This window comes from Andrographis paniculata, unplaced genomic scaffold, assembly GCF_009805555.1.
Source record: "Andrographis paniculata isolate CXL003 unplaced genomic scaffold, ASM980555v1 Contig76END, whole genome shotgun sequence".
In the NCBI taxonomy this organism is placed as follows: domain Eukaryota; kingdom Viridiplantae; phylum Streptophyta; class Magnoliopsida; order Lamiales; family Acanthaceae; genus Andrographis; species Andrographis paniculata.
Window position 1 is genome coordinate 1,548,881 of NW_026137613.1, and position 20,169 is coordinate 1,569,049.

At 34.2% G+C, this 20,169-nt stretch overlaps 2 protein-coding genes across 10 annotated transcripts in view; one reads left to right on the forward strand and one right to left on the reverse strand.

Moving 5' to 3' along the window:
* Positions 1 to 504: 504 nt before the first annotated feature.
* Positions 505 to 11,963, reverse strand: LOC127266643 (pyruvate dehydrogenase E1 component subunit beta-1, mitochondrial-like). Of its 8 annotated transcripts, none has more exons than XR_007842184.1 (16): positions 11,561 to 11,963; positions 11,357 to 11,432; positions 11,162 to 11,221; positions 10,820 to 10,900; positions 10,696 to 10,722; positions 10,538 to 10,600; positions 10,375 to 10,461; positions 10,114 to 10,239; positions 9,460 to 9,593; positions 9,256 to 9,328; positions 9,108 to 9,173; positions 8,902 to 8,940; positions 8,689 to 8,813; positions 8,471 to 8,585; positions 8,267 to 8,378; positions 505 to 659 (listed from the first exon to the last, which is right to left on the reverse strand). XR_007842184.1 is itself a non-coding variant. In XM_051296982.1 (16 exons), the coding sequence occupies exons 2-15, from the start codon at positions 11,405 to 11,407 to the stop codon at positions 8,328 to 8,330; spliced, it is 1,098 nt and encodes a 365-aa protein (XP_051152939.1). In that variant the 5' UTR covers positions 11,408 to 11,432; positions 11,561 to 11,963; the 3' UTR covers positions 505 to 659; positions 8,299 to 8,327. The 8 variants fall into 8 exon arrangements, 4 of the variants coding, with proteins under 4 accessions (XP_051152939.1, XP_051152940.1, XP_051152938.1 ...); XM_051296982.1 differs by having other exon boundaries at positions 8,299 to 8,378; XR_007842183.1 differs by lacking the exon at positions 505 to 659 and adding an exon at positions 7,993 to 8,128.
* A 3,524-nt stretch (positions 11,964 to 15,487) lies between these two features.
* LOC127266651 (NADH dehydrogenase [ubiquinone] 1 beta subcomplex subunit 2-like) overlaps positions 15,488 to 20,169 on the forward strand; it is an 85,448-nt gene continuing 80,766 nt past the window's right edge. The window contains exons 1-4 of one of the 2 annotated variants that reach the window (XM_051296991.1): positions 15,493 to 15,671; positions 16,456 to 16,501; positions 16,621 to 16,662; positions 17,431 to 17,640. In XM_051296991.1, the coding sequence (XP_051152948.1) occupies positions 15,568 to 15,671; positions 16,456 to 16,501; positions 16,621 to 16,662 (192 nt within the window). In that variant the 5' untranslated portion in view covers positions 15,493 to 15,567 and the 3' untranslated portion in view covers positions 17,431 to 17,640. Of the gene's footprint in view, positions 15,672 to 16,455; positions 16,502 to 16,620; positions 16,663 to 17,430; positions 17,641 to 20,169 lie in introns of those variants that run through there. The other variant, XM_051296992.1, reaches the window with a different exon arrangement.

The window sequence follows — 20,169 nt, forward strand, 5'->3', positions numbered from 1 at the left end:
ATGAAAATTTAAAGATACCGAGGGTGCTTTTAATTATCGGATGAGTTTTTCAATTGAAATTTGAGTTGAAGCCCATTAAATTTTATTTTTTTTTTTTTTTAATTGAGGATAAAATTTTATAATATACATAAAATAAATTAAATTAAAAAAGAAAAAAAAATGGTTTCATTGACGTGTGGTATTTTTGCATCCTTTCTTGCTCCAATCCAATAACATACACACTTTAGTTTAGTGTTTGTTTTGTAAAAAATTTCTTGTCTCATAGTCACATTCAAGTATTAGAGCATTTTGGGACTGCTCATAATTTACACTGTTCTTCCATTCTTGTACTAGAATTTAATTAAACTAGCTAGAATGTCAACATTAATTGACACCAACTGTGTGTTTTAGAAATAAGGTCCAATAGAATTTAAAGCAAATTTAAAACAACTTAAGTTGGATCAAATCAGTAACCTAAATTGTAGAAATTAAACTCGGCCTGAGTTATAAATAAAGAAAGAATGCTTTTCAACGGCAGATCAAAATCAGTAACAAATTTAAAATATATATATTTGAAGAATTCATTCATAATACTAATAATGCTTACTTGTTTAAATTTGTGCTTCTCCCCCTCTCTCTTTCAGCTCTTTTTACTCAGATAAAAACAGCATCCTCCAAAACTGTCAATAGGAGGAGACAAGTGTGTGATCCTTTCTTATTTCCTAACTGTAATAACGGTTTATGGCGAAATTACGATCAAGAATTGTTGTTGCTGCTGTCTCATTTTCTGAACTATTTGAGGATGTGAGAACAATTACTATATCGATGTCGATAGGAATGACGACAAGACCTTGTCTTTTGTGTCGTTGTATAGCTCAATTAACTCGACTTGCCACAGGTTCTCTTCGCTGCTCGAACAATGTCTTCAACCTGAAATATTACAATGTAGTTATAGTCTTTTGTTGTTTTTACCATAACATCACCAAACATGTTGTTTCAAATATTTTGTTTTTGAAGCAAACCTGTGGAAAAGCCATTCGCTCGATGTTTGCAGCATATGGTGTCGGGACATCAGTGCCTGCGATTCTCTCAACTGGTGCATCAAGATAGTCGAAGCTCTCTTCAACAACAGAAGCACTGGAAAAGGATTTAGGAAACCATTTAATGTATTACATTAAGAAGGTTTGCAATAAAAGATGGATGAAGCTTTAGGGTGTGAGAGTTGTGTCAAGAAAATAACCAAATCTCTGCGCCGATGCCGTGTTGAGGGAATCCTTCTTCGACAGTCACAAGCCTGCTGGTTTTCCTAACAGAATCATTTATTGTAGCTCTGTCGAGAGGGCGAATAGATCGGAGATTGATCACCTGAATAAACAAGTATTGCAGCCTACACTTGTAAGATCATAGGACTCATGAATATATGTAATGTCATAAGTTTTATAGAGTTAATTACCTCAGCAGAAATCCCTTCTTCTGCAAGAGTTTCAGCAGCCTATAAAAGTATTATATCAATCTCGGAAAAGCAAACTCAAATAATCAAATTGTTGCTATAACTTGTCTAGAGTCGAACAAAAGGATACAAAATTAGGAATTTAAAATATGTAAGATCTCATATTTGAATCCATGAACTTCAATTCACTCTAAAAACATAAGACATACCTTGAGAGCAAAGCCAACCATCTTTGAGAAGGCAGTGATGGTTACATCGTTTCCTTGGCGCTCAATCTGGAGATTGTTGCGGCAACAGAGTTTTTTAAGGCGTAGGTCGCGAGGATAATATTATATATTGTTTGAAGGAATGGAATACCTTAGCTTTCCCAATGGGAATAACAAAGTTGGAATCAAGTGCTTCTGCTGAGACAGGAAATGATTCTCCATACCTTAAAAATGAAAAGTTGAAGTCACAGGATGGCCTAGGGTAGATTAAAAACTGCTATATATTGACCAATGCCATGTCCAAAGATTGAGTATTATGCATAAAAAAAAAAGAAAAATTGTTAATTCTACTTACAGAAGTTCATTTTCAAGGAAGACAACCGGATCTGGATCCCTTATAGCGGCTTTAAGCAGTCCACGGGCATCTTCTGAAGAGTATGGAACCAGTACCTTTAATCCTGGGATTGCACTATACCATGCCGCAAAGCACTGAAAAGGATAAAAACTTAGTTTACAGATAGAAAAATATAGGCATGCAAAAGCAACCATTAGTCTGTTTTGAATATTGGAACACTATATTATATGTAATTAACGATGTATTGTTAGATGGCATGGTCATTTAATAAGATTTCTATGAGATAATTGAAATCTCAACGTTATAACAAGTATATGCTTTACGAGTTCTTTCTTACAAAACCAATCATTAGAAAAATTATTTATTAGTTTACCACAAGCTCCCCCAAAAGACACTAAATTTGTCATACAAAGTCACAAAAGCCAACTACCTTTCTCTAAACCTGATTAAAGAAGTTGTGTTCATGTACTAACTTATTGAGTTTATACATAACTACAGAGTACAATCCAATTGTTAGGAGCTTGATGAAATGGTTTTGATTTGAGATTATTTCACGGGCTTTAGCAAGGCGAAATGTGAGACATTTGGGATGGTAGACTTTGTACATATATCCCTTAGAATGGCCTAAAGAGATAGTAGTAGTTAAGTATGTACCTGTGAATGCTGTGCGCCAACACCAGCAGCTGCACCATTAGGGCCTCTGAACACAATGGGCACTTGTATCTGACCAGCGGACATGTAATATGATTTTGCTGCAGAATTAATAATGTGGTCGATCGCCTGAAAAAGATGCATAAGTTAACCTCACAGCTATACATATAAAGCACTTCTTCATGACCACAAATAAAATAGGAAACATGAATACATCCACAATGACAGCAGAAGAAACATTGGTATCGATAAAAGAAGTCTAACCTGCATCGAGAAGTTCATAGTCATAAACTCTACTACAGGCTTTAGACCATGATAAGCTGCACCGACTCCAATTCCAGCAAATCCAGCCTAGTTCATCATTATTACATAGTTGAGTCTCGAATCTCAATTCCAAGCTACAATTTGAATAAAGCATGACGCCTACCTCAGTGATAGGTGTGTCAAGAACCCTCTCCGGACCATATTTCTTTAGAAGTCCTTTGGTGATCTACTACAAAATGCAATCAGTTAAAACTTGTTGTAATACAGAGACTTCAATGAAAGCAGGGAAAGAAGAAAACGTTTAGCCAATCTCGAACTCACCTTATATGCACCCTGATACTCACCAACCTGCATACAAACACCAAAAGATTTCGAAAACCATCTAGGATTGTAACAAAGAACAAACCAAAAACATAGGAATGACCAATTAATACTTCCAAGATACCTCTTCACCCATTATGAAAACATTAGGATCAGCAGACAATTCTTCATCCATTGCTGAATTCAAAGCATCACGAACAGTCATCTGAAACAAATCGTGATGCATGAATAACACTCACTGTTACCGAATGATGCTATACAGAGAATCTCTTATAAATGCATTTGAGCTAAACAGAAGAACACAACCAGTTTATATAGCTAGCGATTGATTTCTACATTTGCTATAAATTGGAATTTATTGAACAATGGAAACACTAGCGATTTCAAAACATGTGAATCATTCAAACAGCTTTCTGTTTTTTATTAGAAACACATTACCAAAAAGTAAGTGTATTCTCATTATTACCTCCCGAGCAGATGAAGACGATGCTCTCAACGCAATCTCCGGAATTCTTCGAACCAATTTCTTTCAATAGAAAAACATTTAAAAATTAAAAACGATTAAATCAAAAACGGCAGCAACCAAATTAAATCCATAAACTCAAGGAACAGAATGAGAATAAATAAATGTGTAATCAAAATCTAGAAATCGTTCTTTTACCGAAGCACAATTGCGTCCGCAGGTTGCCTTTTGCCTCACAATTCCAAACATTTTGCGCTAGCCTCTCCAAAAGTCCCTGATTAACGCATTAAACACAAAAGATCACACGTAAACCAGCACCATGCACAGGAAAATGGAAGTAGAAACCACATAATTCAGAATGCCAATCGCATAAACTAATGAAAGAAACAAAAAAGATCAAACCTGGTTAGAAGATGGAATCGAGATCGTCAGAACAGAAACGTATCTTTGATCTCTCAGGCTCTATCCCTTTTTTCAGGTGGTTGTTACTGAAGAGCTTCTGAACAGACACATCACACATGTTATATATATACACACACACACTATATAATATAATGTAACTCTAGTTTTAAATTAAAGAGAGATCGGATCAGCCTAAATGGGCCCATTTCTAAAGGCCCAATTCCAACTATTTCACTAACTCATCTCAAAACTTCAGCTGGAAAGGCCCAAATTGAAATTATCATATAATTTTGTACAATTCCTATATAAAAATTCCAAATCATTAATTATAATCTCTCCTTACATATAAAATATCTATGATTTTTTAATCTTCGTCAATCTACATAATTTAATCATTTCTTTTATAATTTATAATTTATTAATTTAATTAAATTATTTAGCTATTTTAATTTTAATCTATTATTATTTATATTATACAATAGTTTTTTTTACTAATATAATTTTAAATTATTTATTAATTATATTTATTCTAAATTTTTGTATTAATATATAATACATTCGTCCGGTTCTAATGGTCTCATTTATTTTTTTTGTTGATATTTGAATATTAATTATTATATCAAAACGTAGTACAAATTAAAAAAAAATTATAAAAATATTTTTATTGGTGTCTTTGTAATACTAATAGAATGACATTTATACACAAAGTTATATAAATATAAAGATATTTTTTATATTAAACACAATAAATTTAAAATATATATATATATATATCTCCACGTGACCCTTACCGGAATGAGGAAATACAATTTTAGTAGGACATAGGAGTAATGGGGACGTTCAATCAATGAAGATGGAGACAAATTCTACATTGATCTGTTTCCTTTTGCGCATGATGATGTCATCCTTAATGTTGTCATATGTATTATTCGATTATTTTTTATTATTATTATTTAATTGAAGAGGTATCACATTCGTTCTTATCAATATAAAACCGAGCCACGTAAAAAGTTTTCGATCAAGGGATAATTTATAAGTCCAAAATTTAAAAATAAATTTATATTGTAACATTATCAAAATATTCGAGAACACATTGAAGTGCATTTGTTTTGGGGGTTTGGTTTTAGTTATTGAATTTTAATTAATAAAATTTTAAAATTAAGTATTTATTTAATATAATATAAATAGAGGCTGATATAAAATATTGAATGTAAATATATAATATAAATAGAGATCGATATAAATTTTGAATGTAAAAGATAAACATAAATATTGTGGGAACGATATATATTCTATATTGGTCTATTTATTAGTATTTTTTTAATATCAAATAATACTTTAGTGTTGACTTTTATATACTTATTATAGATGTCTTTGTTTGGGAGAGTTTGTCTGTTTGTTTGGGCGATTGGATTAGATTTTTACTATTCATCCCATTTTTTTCCTTAAAAATATCAAATCAAATACATATTTTTTAATTTTTATATTACACTAAAAATCAATTTTACATTCAAAACATCACATCAACGCCTATTTATATCACATCATACAACTATTCAAATTCAAAATTTTTACTATTCAAATCCCAACTTAAAATTCAAACCCCCAAACAAACACACTTAGGCCTATTATCTCTTCAAAAAAAAATTGTTCTGAAAAAATCAAATAAAAATTTGTTTTTATTTTTTTTATATTATACTCCCTCCATCCAGCTAGAAAGTATAATATTTCTATTTTGGGACGTTCAATTACAAAGTAAACATTTCGTTAAAAACACTATTTTTTTTTCATAAATACCCTTACTTTGGATCACATCGTTACTTTTACACAAAAATAAGTAAGGGCAAAAATATCTTTACATTACTTTTAATTACTTACTATAATTAAAATAATATTATTTTTTTAACACTGCACCAAAAGTAAATGTATACATTGTAAGTGGACGGAGGAATATTAAATATATTACGTGTTTATATTACATCAAACAATTATTTTAATTTAAAATTTTATTATCCAAAATTCAAATTTAAAATCAAAATCCCAAACAACACACCATATTTTTTAAGTATCAAATTCTTTTATTTTTGTCGCATTCTATTTTTTTTTTCTTTGTTATATTTCCTACCTTTTTATTAAATAAAAGTATCATATTCTCTATTTTCAATCAAGGAAGATGTTGAATTGCATTACAATTCATTCAAGTTTGATGGTTTTTATGAATTTTAATAATGCATTCCTAAAAGTAAATTACCTAATCACTATTACACTCCTCCTTGGAAGAAATGCTTAAAATCTTAAGTGTGTATTTGGTTTTTAATTTTATTTATTTTTTATTTTTAAAAAAACCAGTATTTAATTCCTACGTTTTTTTTTTGTTTATAAAAATTAAATATTACTCTCACTGCCATGTCATCTAATTGTATACTCATTTGATCGAACACAAATTTAAAAAAAAAATAGATAAAAATATTTTCTTTTTTACTTTTGTAGGTAAAGAAAAAGTTGAAAAATAATACTTTTTTACTAAAAATGAAAGTGATGATAGATTTTAATGAGATGAGTATTATTTTTTTTTATATAAAATATTATATCAAAATACTACTAAAAAATTCAAATCTAGCACTTTATTTCAAATTACAACGAAACCAGATCTTTTATTATACTACTCTCTCCGTCATTTAAAATATATAATTATTGTTATTTTACTTTTTTATTTCTTTGCTATTTATAGTAAATTAGTACAAAAAGTGATGTATTTTTTTTGTTTAAAAATAAAATGATTTATATATATATAACTAGGGTTTGTTTGTTTAGGGATTTGAATAGTAAAAATTTTGAATTGGAATAGTTGTATGATGTGATATAAATATTTTGGATGTAAAATTTATTTTTAGTATCATATAAAAAAAGGGGTGGATTATTAAACGAGCATTGCTATAGAAAATCGATTATTAAAACAAATGGATGGTAGATTCGATCGAACAGGGGATTAGCAGAAATTGATGTGTCGAGAGAATCTAGATTGAGATTAAACAGCAAATCAAAGCAATGAACCCTAAAAAAAGGGGCGGATTAAACCCAGAAAATGCGAAAACCCATCGCTACTGCATCTTCGATCATTTCAGTGAAATTTTAAATGCAGATAGAGATCCTAATTACAGAACAATCAAAGCACATGGATATATATATATATATACATATATGTAGCTTCAAGAATGAATAATTTTCTGTGTGATGAGTTTTAACAGAACGATAAATTTGATGGGCAGTGGGCTTTCAATTTTGATCGTCTTCTTATTCTTCTCCTTCACCCCAAACCCATTAAATATTTGTCTTCCTCCTTTTTATCTTTTCCACCATTTATATATTTTTTAAGTAATGAAAATTTAAAGATACCGAGGGTGCTTTTAATTATCGGATGAGTTTTTCAATTGAAATTTGAGTTGAAGCCCATTAAATTTTATTTTTTTTTTTTTTTAATTGAGGATAAAATTTTATAATATACATAAAATAAATTAAATTAAAAAAGAAAAAAAAATGGTTTCATTGACGTGTGGTATTTTTGCATCCTTTCTTGCTCCAATCCAATAACATACACACTTTAGTTTAGTGTTTGTTTTGTAAAAAATTTCTTGTCTCATAGTCACATTCAAGTATTAGAGCATTTTGGGACTGCTCATAATTTACACTGTTCTTCCATTCTTGTACTAGAATTTAATTAAACTAGCTAGAATGTCAACATTAATTGACACCAACTGTGTGTTTTAGAAATAAGGTCCAATAGAATTTAAAGCAAATTTAAAACAACTTAAGTTGGATCAAATCAGTAACCTAAATTGTAGAAATTAAACTCGGCCTGAGTTATAAATAAAGAAAGAATGCTTTTCAACGGCAGATCAAAATCAGTAACAAATTTAAAATATATATATTTGAAGAATTCATTCATAATACTAATAATGCTTACTTGTTTAAATTTGTGCTTCTCCCCCTCTCTCTTTCAGCTCTTTTTACTCAGATAAAAACAGCATCCTCCAAAACTGTCAATAGGAGGAGACAAGTGTGTGATCCTTTCTTATTTCCTAACTGTAATAACGGTTTATGGCGAAATTACGATCAAGAATTGTTGTTGCTGCTGTCTCATTTTCTGAACTATTTGAGGATGTGAGAACAATTACTATATCGATGTCGATAGGAATGACGACAAGACCTTGTCTTTTGTGTCGTTGTATAGCTCAATTAACTCGACTTGCCACAGGTTCTCTTCGCTGCTCGAACAATGTCTTCAACCTGAAATATTACAATGTAGTTATAGTCTTTTGTTGTTTTTACCATAACATCACCAAACATGTTGTTTCAAATATTTTGTTTTTGAAGCAAACCTGTGGAAAAGCCATTCGCTCGATGTTTGCAGCATATGGTGTCGGGACATCAGTGCCTGCGATTCTCTCAACTGGTGCATCAAGATAGTCGAAGCTCTCTTCAACAACAGAAGCACTGGAAAAGGATTTAGGAAACCATTTAATGTATTACATTAAGAAGGTTTGCAATAAAAGATGGATGAAGCTTTAGGGTGTGAGAGTTGTGTCAAGAAAATAACCAAATCTCTGCGCCGATGCCGTGTTGAGGGAATCCTTCTTCGACAGTCACAAGCCTGCTGGTTTTCCTAACAGAATCATTTATTGTAGCTCTGTCGAGAGGGCGAATAGATCGGAGATTGATCACCTGAATAAACAAGTATTGCAGCCTACACTTGTAAGATCATAGGACTCATGAATATATGTAATGTCATAAGTTTTATAGAGTTAATTACCTCAGCAGAAATCCCTTCTTCTGCAAGAGTTTCAGCAGCCTATAAAAGTATTATATCAATCTCGGAAAAGCAAACTCAAATAATCAAATTGTTGCTATAACTTGTCTAGAGTCGAACAAAAGGATACAAAATTAGGAATTTAAAATATGTAAGATCTCATATTTGAATCCATGAACTTCAATTCACTCTAAAAACATAAGACATACCTTGAGAGCAAAGCCAACCATCTTTGAGAAGGCAGTGATGGTTACATCGTTTCCTTGGCGCTCAATCTGGAGATTGTTGCGGCAACAGAGTTTTTTAAGGCGTAGGTCGCGAGGATAATATTATATATTGTTTGAAGGAATGGAATACCTTAGCTTTCCCAATGGGAATAACAAAGTTGGAATCAAGTGCTTCTGCTGAGACAGGAAATGATTCTCCATACCTTAAAAATGAAAAGTTGAAGTCACAGGATGGCCTAGGGTAGATTAAAAACTGCTATATATTGACCAATGCCATGTCCAAAGATTGAGTATTATGCATAAAAAAAAAAGAAAAATTGTTAATTCTACTTACAGAAGTTCATTTTCAAGGAAGACAACCGGATCTGGATCCCTTATAGCGGCTTTAAGCAGTCCACGGGCATCTTCTGAAGAGTATGGAACCAGTACCTTTAATCCTGGGATTGCACTATACCATGCCGCAAAGCACTGAAAAGGATAAAAACTTAGTTTACAGATAGAAAAATATAGGCATGCAAAAGCAACCATTAGTCTGTTTTGAATATTGGAACACTATATTATATGTAATTAACGATGTATTGTTAGATGGCATGGTCATTTAATAAGATTTCTATGAGATAATTGAAATCTCAACGTTATAACAAGTATATGCTTTACGAGTTCTTTCTTACAAAACCAATCATTAGAAAAATTATTTATTAGTTTACCACAAGCTCCCCCAAAAGACACTAAATTTGTCATACAAAGTCACAAAAGCCAACTACCTTTCTCTAAACCTGATTAAAGAAGTTGTGTTCATGTACTAACTTATTGAGTTTATACATAACTACAGAGTACAATCCAATTGTTAGGAGCTTGATGAAATGGTTTTGATTTGAGATTATTTCACGGGCTTTAGCAAGGCGAAATGTGAGACATTTGGGATGGTAGACTTTGTACATATATCCCTTAGAATGGCCTAAAGAGATAGTAGTAGTTAAGTATGTACCTGTGAATGCTGTGCGCCAACACCAGCAGCTGCACCATTAGGGCCTCTGAACACAATGGGCACTTGTATCTGACCAGCGGACATGTAATATGATTTTGCTGCAGAATTAATAATGTGGTCGATCGCCTGAAAAAGATGCATAAGTTAACCTCACAGCTATACATATAAAGCACTTCTTCATGACCACAAATAAAATAGGAAACATGAATACATCCACAATGACAGCAGAAGAAACATTGGTATCGATAAAAGAAGTCTAACCTGCATCGAGAAGTTCATAGTCATAAACTCTACTACAGGCTTTAGACCATGATAAGCTGCACCGACTCCAATTCCAGCAAATCCAGCCTAGTTCATCATTATTACATAGTTGAGTCTCGAATCTCAATTCCAAGCTACAATTTGAATAAAGCATGACGCCTACCTCAGTGATAGGTGTGTCAAGAACCCTCTCCGGACCATATTTCTTTAGAAGTCCTTTGGTGATCTACTACAAAATGCAATCAGTTAAAACTTGTTGTAATACAGAGACTTCAATGAAAGCAGGGAAAGAAGAAAACGTTTAGCCAATCTCGAACTCACCTTATATGCACCCTGATACTCACCAACCTGCATACAAACACCAAAAGATTTCGAAAACCATCTAGGATTGTAACAAAGAACAAACCAAAAACATAGGAATGACCAATTAATACTTCCAAGATACCTCTTCACCCATTATGAAAACATTAGGATCAGCAGACAATTCTTCATCCATTGCTGAATTCAAAGCATCACGAACAGTCATCTGAAACAAATCGTGATGCATGAATAACACTCACTGTTACCGAATGATGCTATACAGAGAATCTCTTATAAATGCATTTGAGCTAAACAGAAGAACACAACCAGTTTATATAGCTAGCGATTGATTTCTACATTTGCTATAAATTGGAATTTATTGAACAATGGAAACACTAGCGATTTCAAAACATGTGAATCATTCAAACAGCTTTCTGTTTTTTATTAGAAACACATTACCAAAAAGTAAGTGTATTCTCATTATTACCTCCCGAGCAGATGAAGACGATGCTCTCAACGCAATCTCCGGAATTCTTCGAACCAATTTCTTTCAATAGAAAAACATTTAAAAATTAAAAACGATTAAATCAAAAACGGCAGCAACCAAATTAAATCCATAAACTCAAGGAACAGAATGAGAATAAATAAATGTGTAATCAAAATCTAGAAATCGTTCTTTTACCGAAGCACAATTGCGTCCGCAGGTTGCCTTTTGCCTCACAATTCCAAACATTTTGCGCTAGCCTCTCCAAAAGTCCCTGATTAACGCATTAAACACAAAAGATCACACGTAAACCAGCACCATGCACAGGAAAATGGAAGTAGAAACCACATAATTCAGAATGCCAATCGCATAAACTAATGAAAGAAACAAAAAAGATCAAACCTGGTTAGAAGATGGAATCGAGATCGTCAGAACAGAAACGTATCTTTGATCTCTCAGGCTCTATCCCTTTTTTCAGGTGGTTGTTACTGAAGAGCTTCTGAACAGACACATCACACATGTTATATATATACACACACACACTATATAATTGTTAAGCACAAAAAATAATAATAATAAATAATGGCAGTGGGATTCTGGACGGGTCTGGATATAAGTTAAATGACCCAGAAGTCGGGTGCAATCGGACAGATGCAAGGATCGGGAAGGAAGAAAGGTCGGGCGGAGTCTGAAAAAAGGTGTACCCAAGTCGGGTAAACCGTAGATCGGGTGAAAGACGAAGTCGGGCAGACGCGAAGGTTTGTCAAGAGAAAGGTCGGGCAAGGAAGAGGTACGGACAGATGCGGAGGTCTGTCCAGAGGACAGTCTGTCCTTCTAAAGAGAAAGTAATTGTTGATGTAATTTTTCAACAAAAATAAAGTAAAATTCAAAGATATAGAAAATATCCTTAAACTTGTGTTGATGTAATATTTCAACAAAAATAAAGTAAAATTCAAAGATATAGAAAATATCCTTAAACTTGATTAATTAGTGCCTGAGATTAGGAATCTCTAAACACTGTATGGTACAGAAAATAAACTGGAAAATAAAAGACTGAAATTTAAAGTGGTGATCCCCAAATCTGACTTTGCTTTGTTGAAGTTGATTGAAGATGCCTTTTCAGAAAATCTGAATCCTTAAATAGCCTTTGAAGAAAACGGTTTGAACCGCCGTTTGGTCGGTTGACAGCGGTTGCTGTAACCGACCATCAAATTCTCCTCAATTGACACGTGTTACAACTTCCTTCAACCTCCCCAAACCTCTCACGCCTTAAACCGTCCCAGAAATGCCATTAGCCCGACCTGCTTCTTCGCCCGACATCATTTGGGCCGACCTCCGCATCAGCCGCCCTCCGTCTTTGACCGACTTTAATTGGTCCGACCATGGACCAACCAAATGTGGTCCCGACCACGGACCAACCGACCGGCTCTATTTGCCTTATCTCTTTAGAAGGACAGACTGTCCTCTGGACAGACCTCCGCATCTGTCCGTACCTCTTCCTTGCCCGACCTTTCTCTTGACAAACCTTCGCGTCTGCCCGACTTCGTCTTTCACCCGATCTACGGTTTACCCGACTTGGGTACACCTTTTTTCAGACTCCGCCCGACCTTTCTTCCTTCCCGATCCTTGCATCTGTCCGATTGCACCCGACTTCTGGGTCATTTAACTTATATCCAGACCCGTCCAGAATCCCACTGCCATTATTTATTATTATTATTTTTTGTGCTTAACAGGAGTGTAAGAAAAAACAACAAAAGGGACAAGAAGCCCATAACCCATAGCCCACATCCATCATCATTAATATGTCCTATCATATCCATAACCACTTCGTTGTAATAATATTTCAAATTAAAACTAAATATTATTTTTTTTTTATTACAATTAATAAAAATATAATATTTTTTTATAAAATATTAAATTAAAATAAAATTTAAACAAAAAATTCAAATCAACGTATTTTTTCAAATTAATTTTAAATTATAATTAAACATATATATAATTTGTTTATTTAGTATTTTTAAATTTAAAGTATTTTTTAATACTACCTCCGTTCGGCTCCAAGGGAGTTATTTACTTTTTACGTGTTGATATTTGAATATTAATTATTATATCAAAACGTAGTACAAATTAAGGAAATTTGTAAAAATACTTTCATTAATGTCTTATAATACTAATATAAAAAAATTTTACAAAAAATTATATATTTTTAATATTAAGTATAATGACGCAATATGTAAATATGACTCTTTATTGGCGGACGGAGAGAGTATAATATATGAAAAATTGTAATAGTAAAAAATAATATTTTAACTTTTTATAAAAGAATATAAAAATACATATATTAAAAATCATATTAATGAAAAGTATATAAATTTTTTTATTATCAATATAATTTTACATATCTAATATTATATCATATAAATACGAGTTTGTACGGATCTGCCACTTGAAAAGTCTATCCTGCCCCTCATTTCGAAAATGACAATTTAGTCCTTACCTATCTTTTGTACTGGCTTGAAAAGACGAGATTGTACGGATCTGCCACTTGAAAAGTCAATCCAGTCCCTCATTTCGAAAATGACAATTTAGCCATTAATCTACCTTCTCTAATTCCTCCTTTATTGACACGTGCCTTGCACCGTCTCGCCAAACGCTTCCACCAGTTCCCAAACTCAACTTGCCCGACCGACCGTTCCAGAGACCAATTGCTAGACCAGCCGACCTACTTTATCCGACCTGCTGACCATCAGACCTGTCTGTCCGACCTGCTGACCATCCGTCAGTCCGACCTGTTGACTTCCCGACCTGACCACTTTCCGTCTTGAGGACCTCCCGACCTGAGGACTTCCCGTCCTGACCACTTTCCGTCTTGAGGACTTCCCGACCTAAGGACTTCCCGTCCTGACCACTTTCTGTCTTGAGGACTTCCCGACCTAAGGACTTCCCGTCCTGACCACTTTCTGTCTTGAGGACTTCCCGACCTGACAACTTCCCGTCTTGAGGAACTCCCGACCTGAGGACTTCCCGACCTAAGGACTTCCCGTCCTGACCACTTCCCGTATTGAGGAACTCCCGACCTGAGGCCGTCCCGACCTGCGGACTTCCGGACCTGACCACTTTCCGTTGTTGTAGATCTCGAAACGCCCATGGATTAGCTTCGAGGGTTTGAGTATTTATTTTCTTATGTTCTTTCATGGTTATTCTCAATATCTCTCATGTTACTTGATCATAAATACCAGTGTTTAAAAGTGAGTCTTATGATTCCTGAATATTCGATATAAAAAATCCAATGAAAATGAATATATAAACAAAGAACATTAAAATCGTGATTCATCGAGCAATTAGTAGATGATTCAATTTTCTCTAGAATAGGTGAGCCACCATAACTAAAGAAGTTTGGACGACACTAAAAAATGAGAATAAAGGGTTTGCCAATATAATATTAGTTAAATTATAGGTACCCGAGACACATTTTTTAGCCTTCCATCATGAATGAAACTAAATTTGTGAAAGATTTTTTGCAAAAAAACAGGCACAACGGTAGCACAAATGAGATTCTATAGAAATACAATAACTGATCAAATGGTCGTCATCAAGATTCTACGGAACATATAATCGAAATTCAACCATTTGGTGGCTACTATTGACGAATCTTGAGATCTGTCAACTCTTATGTTAGATGAGTTGATGGAATCGTTCAAACCATACAAAGTATGAATCAAACTTTTAAAAAAAGAATATTATATGAACTATTTTTAGGAAAGACCTCAATTTTAACATTCAAGCCTTCTATAAGTAGGCTATTAGAGCAATTGCAATGGCCAATTAGAAAAAGCTTTGTAAACTCATGTGTCTGAGTAAAATATATATATATTTTTTTAAGATAAAAGGGAAAATGTACAATAGCTTCATTTGAAAGAGATAAAAAAAAACAAAAAAACAAAAAAAAAAAACAAAAAACAAAAGTGATGGCTTTAACTGTGCCTCACCTACATCTAGTGTAAATAAAAAATTTTCTTTTTTTTTTTATCAACATAAAAGTTATTATATTATTTATTTATTTTTGACAAAAACTTCCATACTTATACAAAAGACTTTTTACAAAAAGGTCATTGCAATTTTTAGTGCTTAATAATATCAATAGATTTTTGCCAGTTTTTTTTTTTACATAAAACTATTATAAAGTTGGCATTTTATCACTATATATCTACAATATAAAAAAGACCCAAATAGAGCAAAAGTATAGGGGTTGGATCTATAATTAAGTAGTAAATAAGGAGTTAATTACTATTTCTCTAAACTTCAGAACATAGTTATATTTCCACTTCGGCCCTTGAAGGTGGTTTTTGTTTTTCCAGCAGTTGAACCCTAGGATCGATTCGCCAGTTGAAAGAGTAACAAGGAGGAAGATGGGAGGGGGATCCGGCCATGGCATCACGTACAAGGGCGTGACCTTGCATCAGCCCAAGCGCTGGCACACAATCACTGGCAACGGCCTCTGCGCGGTCATGTGGTAAACTCTTATGCGCATATGAGATTGGTTAGAATTAGAATAGAGAGACTCCATTGATGACTTTTTAATGTGATTAGTTTGGATGTATCGTTTTAGTTTGCTAGTTTCTGAAAAATCTCGTCTTCGTGAATTATTGTTTTCGTAGTTCGAATCTTTTAAGTTGAAAATTTTTCGTTTTTTGTGGGGGGATTTTTGTTCCGCGTCGTGAAATGTTCTTTTTTTAGGGAATTGGGCTGAATCAAGATGGCAGTGAATGTAGTCCATTTATCAATTATATGAGACTTCAATTTGGGTATATGATCATTGTTCTTGCCCTCTTGGGTGCAGAAATCCGTTGTTTTGTTCTTAAAAATATCATTTCTGTATGATCGTTTATTACTTAATTTTTCCTAGGTTTTTTGGTTTCTTTGAAACCTTCACGGTATAGAGAATCATTAAGTTTTGATAAATGTGGAGTTGATCCATTTCTTTCTCATAGAAGAAACTATGCATCAGATGGCAATTAGAAGATTAGTATTTGCAATCCTACAAAATTGAAAGGGCTTAAGTTTACAGGTCAATTATTTTCTATCTGACAATCCGTGTGATTTTTTTCGTATCCTTTAGGTTAATAAAAATTTGTTGTACATGATCTTGCTATATCTTGAAACATGCGCTGGAAATGGTGCCCTTTCTTTAATTAAGGTTTCTCTTCCTTGATTGAAACCATTTTAAGCATCCTGTTACCAATTTCCACTCATTACAGTAGTTTCCTTTAAGTTGTATTCTTAACATTTTTTTTCAGGTTTTGGGTTCTCTACCGTGCGAAGCAGGATGGTCCTGTGGTGTTGGTGAGTTACAATGAATTATTGCCTTATGTATTGTAGCAATGATATCTGTTTCATATACTTGTATAGTACATTTGAATAGCTTTTTTGAGAGATCTTTCAAGGTAGTTTCTTTCTTGTAGGGCTGGAGGCATCCATGGGAGGGTCATGATGATCACCATTAGGTAATGTGTTATATATTTTGATAATGGTATGGAGTTAATTTTTATTGTATCTATGGAACTGTCTCTTTCTTGTTCAATTTTATGCATGTGAAATCTTAACCACCTGTATTAAGAGAATCTTAGTGAGTTTATGTGTATTATGTACTGTGAATGCAATTGTGACATATGTCAACATGGAAACCATAGAGTGTCAACCATGGGGGAGCTAGTCTGCATTAGTAGCCAAAAGTGAGGTCTACGAAATATGGAACAGTCACGGTCTGCTTTGGTGTGAAATATGAATTTAAAAGTAGCAAATAGCAATGGGTGAATCAGTTACAAGTTCGACCAGCAATTGTTTTTATTTGTGGGATTGCTGAACTTGGCTAGCGAAACATAGTATAATATTTATAGCATTGGGTTAGTTTCTAAAGATACAAGTAATGAGGAACTTTGCCCCTCTTACAAAAGGATTGATTTATCTTGTTCCTTTTCCTTCTCGACAACGCCGAACTTAATGTCCTAAGATTATGCTGTTGGGAAAGAAGAATCCCTTAGAAATGCACGATGTAGTTGTCCTCTATCCTTGCCATGGAGAATACATTTACTCGAAAATGTATCAGTTTTTTGATAGCTAATGTCTTTCCTTCATGTGGAAATTTTAGGTAAACTTAATCCTGCATAGGTCTTTAGAGAAATAAATAAATGGTAGTTATATTGATTGACATTTGTGTTCGTATTATATCTCTGTGGATCAATATCTCATTCTGCTTTACTCTGTTTTATCAGAAGTATGGAGGACACTAAAATGGAGCCCAGAGGTAACTCTAGCTGTCTCAGATGGCTGGCCATTCAGGGCATTTGGATTTGTTGTCTTTTTATTTATGTCCAATAAAATACCAATTGTGAAGATATCCTGAACTATCATAATCTCTTGGAAGATAGATACTATGAACTTGTTTGATTTTGAAATGGCTGTCTTGATATCTTTTGCCCTTTCGACCTTGTGTTTCTTTGTTCTTGGTTTACGGAACATTACATTTAGTTTCATTCAAAGTTGTGGTGCATTGTTGTTTTTGAATTGAATCGAATCGAATGACTCAAAGTAAACACTATTTAGATAGAATTTTGCAAGTTTTGGAATTTTAAAAAATTCTGAAAATAGTATATAATATTTTATGCTTTTGGGGGTTTGGATTTTGAATTGGAATTTAAATAGTAAAAGTTTTAAAGAGTAAATTATATAACATCTCAATGTGTTTTAGTAAAAATGCTTTATTGCGTGAAACCCCTTGTGTTCATGCAATACGCCGTGTTTTATTTATTTTAAATTTTGTACGAAACACCCTATTTGTCAAAAATTGATATTTAGTTCTAAACAAGATTTCTATAAAATGAAAGATTAATCAATTATTTATTTATGTATTTTATTCAAAAAAATTATTTAAAATATTTTGCGTTTTTTATTTGTATAAAATTTGCATAATTTAGGTCTTTATTTAAAACTAAATATCGAAAAAGGGTGTTTCATTAACACAATTTTACGTAATAAATAAAACACAAGATTTTTGTGTTAGAAAATAAACATATAATCAAATATGTTAGCGGAAGCGGAATTTAAACAAACCTCCAGCCATTGCTAAAATATAAATCTGTTATTGAAATCTTCTGCTTCAAGGACACGGTGGGTTGGAACTGCAGGAAGATGGTGTTGTCCAACTTTGGAACTGTTAAGCACAAAAAATAATAATAATAGTAAGTGGCAGTAGGATTCTGGGTAGGGTCTGAATGAAAGCCAAAAGGTCTGGAGGTCGGGCAGAATAAGGTCGGGAAAAGGAAGAAAGGTCGGGCGGAGTCTAAAAAAAAAAGGGTGTACCCAAGTCGGGTAAACCGTAGATCGGATGGAATGCGAAGTCGGGCAACGCGGAGGTCTGTCAAGAGGAAGGTCGGGCAAGGAAGAGGTACGGACAGACGCGGAGGTCTTCGGTCAAAGACGGAGGGCGGCTGATGCGGAGGTCGGCCCACGTGAGGTCGGGCGAAGAAGCAGGTCGGGCGAAGGACGAAGTCGGGCAAAAGAAATTTGGCAGTGGACAGGCAGGTCGGGTAAGAGGCAGTTCTGAGTTCTGTGACTGGTGGGAACGGTTGAAGGAAGTTGTAATACGTGTCAATAGAGGAGAAATTGGTGGTCGGTTGACAGCGGTTGCTGTAACCGACCAGACGGCGGTTCAAACCGTTTTCTCTGAAAGGCTATTTAAAGGATTCAAATCCGTCAGAAAAGGCATCTTCAATCAACTTCAACAAAGCAAAGTCAGATTTGGGGATCACCACTTTAAATTTCAGTCTTTTATTTTCCAGTTTATTTTCTGTACCATACAGTGTTTAGAGATTCCTAATCTCAGGCACTAATTAATCAAGTTTAAGGATATTTTCTATATCTTTGAATTTTACTTTATTTTTGTTGAAAAAATACATCAACAGGAACCATTGGGAAGATGTTGAGGACTTTATTTTCCTAATCCCGACCTGAGGACTTCCCGACCTGACCATTTCCCGTCTTGAGGAACTCCCGACCTGAGGAGTTCCGGACCTGACCACTTTCCGTCTTGAGGACTTCCCGACCTGACAACTTCCCGTCTTGAGGAAGTCCCGACCTGAGGACTTGCGGACCTGACCACTTTCTGTCTTGAGGACTTCCCGACCTGACCACTTCCCGTCTTGAGGAACTCCCGACCTAAGGACTTCCCGTCCTGACCACTTCCCGTCTTGAGGAACTCCCGACCTAAGGACTTCCCGTCCTGACCACTTTCTGTCTTGAGGACTTCCCGACCTGACCACTTCCCGTCTTGAGGAACTCCCGACCTGAGGACTTGCGGACCTGACCACTTTCTGTCTTGAGGACTTCCCGACCTGACCACTTCCCGTCTTGAGGAACTCCCGACCTAAGGACTTCCCGTCCTGACCACTTTCCGTCTTGACGAAATCCCGACCTGAGGACTTCCCGACCTGACCACTTTCCGTCTTGAGGACCTCCCTACCTGAGGACTTCCCGACCTAAGGACTTCCCGTCCTGACCACTTTCTGTCTTGAGGACCTCCCGACCTGACCACTTTCCGTCTTGAGGTCCTCCCGACCTGAGGACTTCCCGACCTGAGCGCAGATTTTTCTACTTTTCTGCCCGACTTCGGGTCCTACCTTCGTTCAAGACCCTGCTACCATTATTTTTATTATTATTATTATTTTTGTACGTAACACCTTAAATTTGATTTTTTAGCGTCTGAGATTAGGAATCTCTAAACACTGTACGGTACATAAAAGGAAATTGATTGGAAAATTAAAATGCTGAAAATTTAAAGTGGTGATCCCCAAATCTGACTTTGCTTTGTTGAAGTTGATTGAAGATGCTTGAAAATAAAAAATCTAAATCCTTAAATATTACTTTCATGGAACTTTTTCACCGGTTGTTAAGATGGTTACAGTCCATAGTGTTGTATCTCTAGCCCTTAGTCGAGGTTGGAAAGTCTTCCAATT

Coding starts and splice junctions, on each gene's coding strand:
- LOC127266643 (XM_051296982.1), bottom strand. CDS start 11,407: ATGTTTGGAATTGTGAGGCAAAAGGCAACCTGCGGACGCAATTGTGCT. Junction 8,941..9,107: donor TGGTTGGCTTTGCTCTCAAG/GTATGTCTTATG, acceptor ATACTTTTATAG/GCTGCTGAAACTCTTGCAGA. Junction 8,814..8,901: donor AAGAAGGGATTTCTGCTGAG/GTAATTAACTCT, acceptor TTGTTTATTCAG/GTGATCAATCTCCGATCTAT.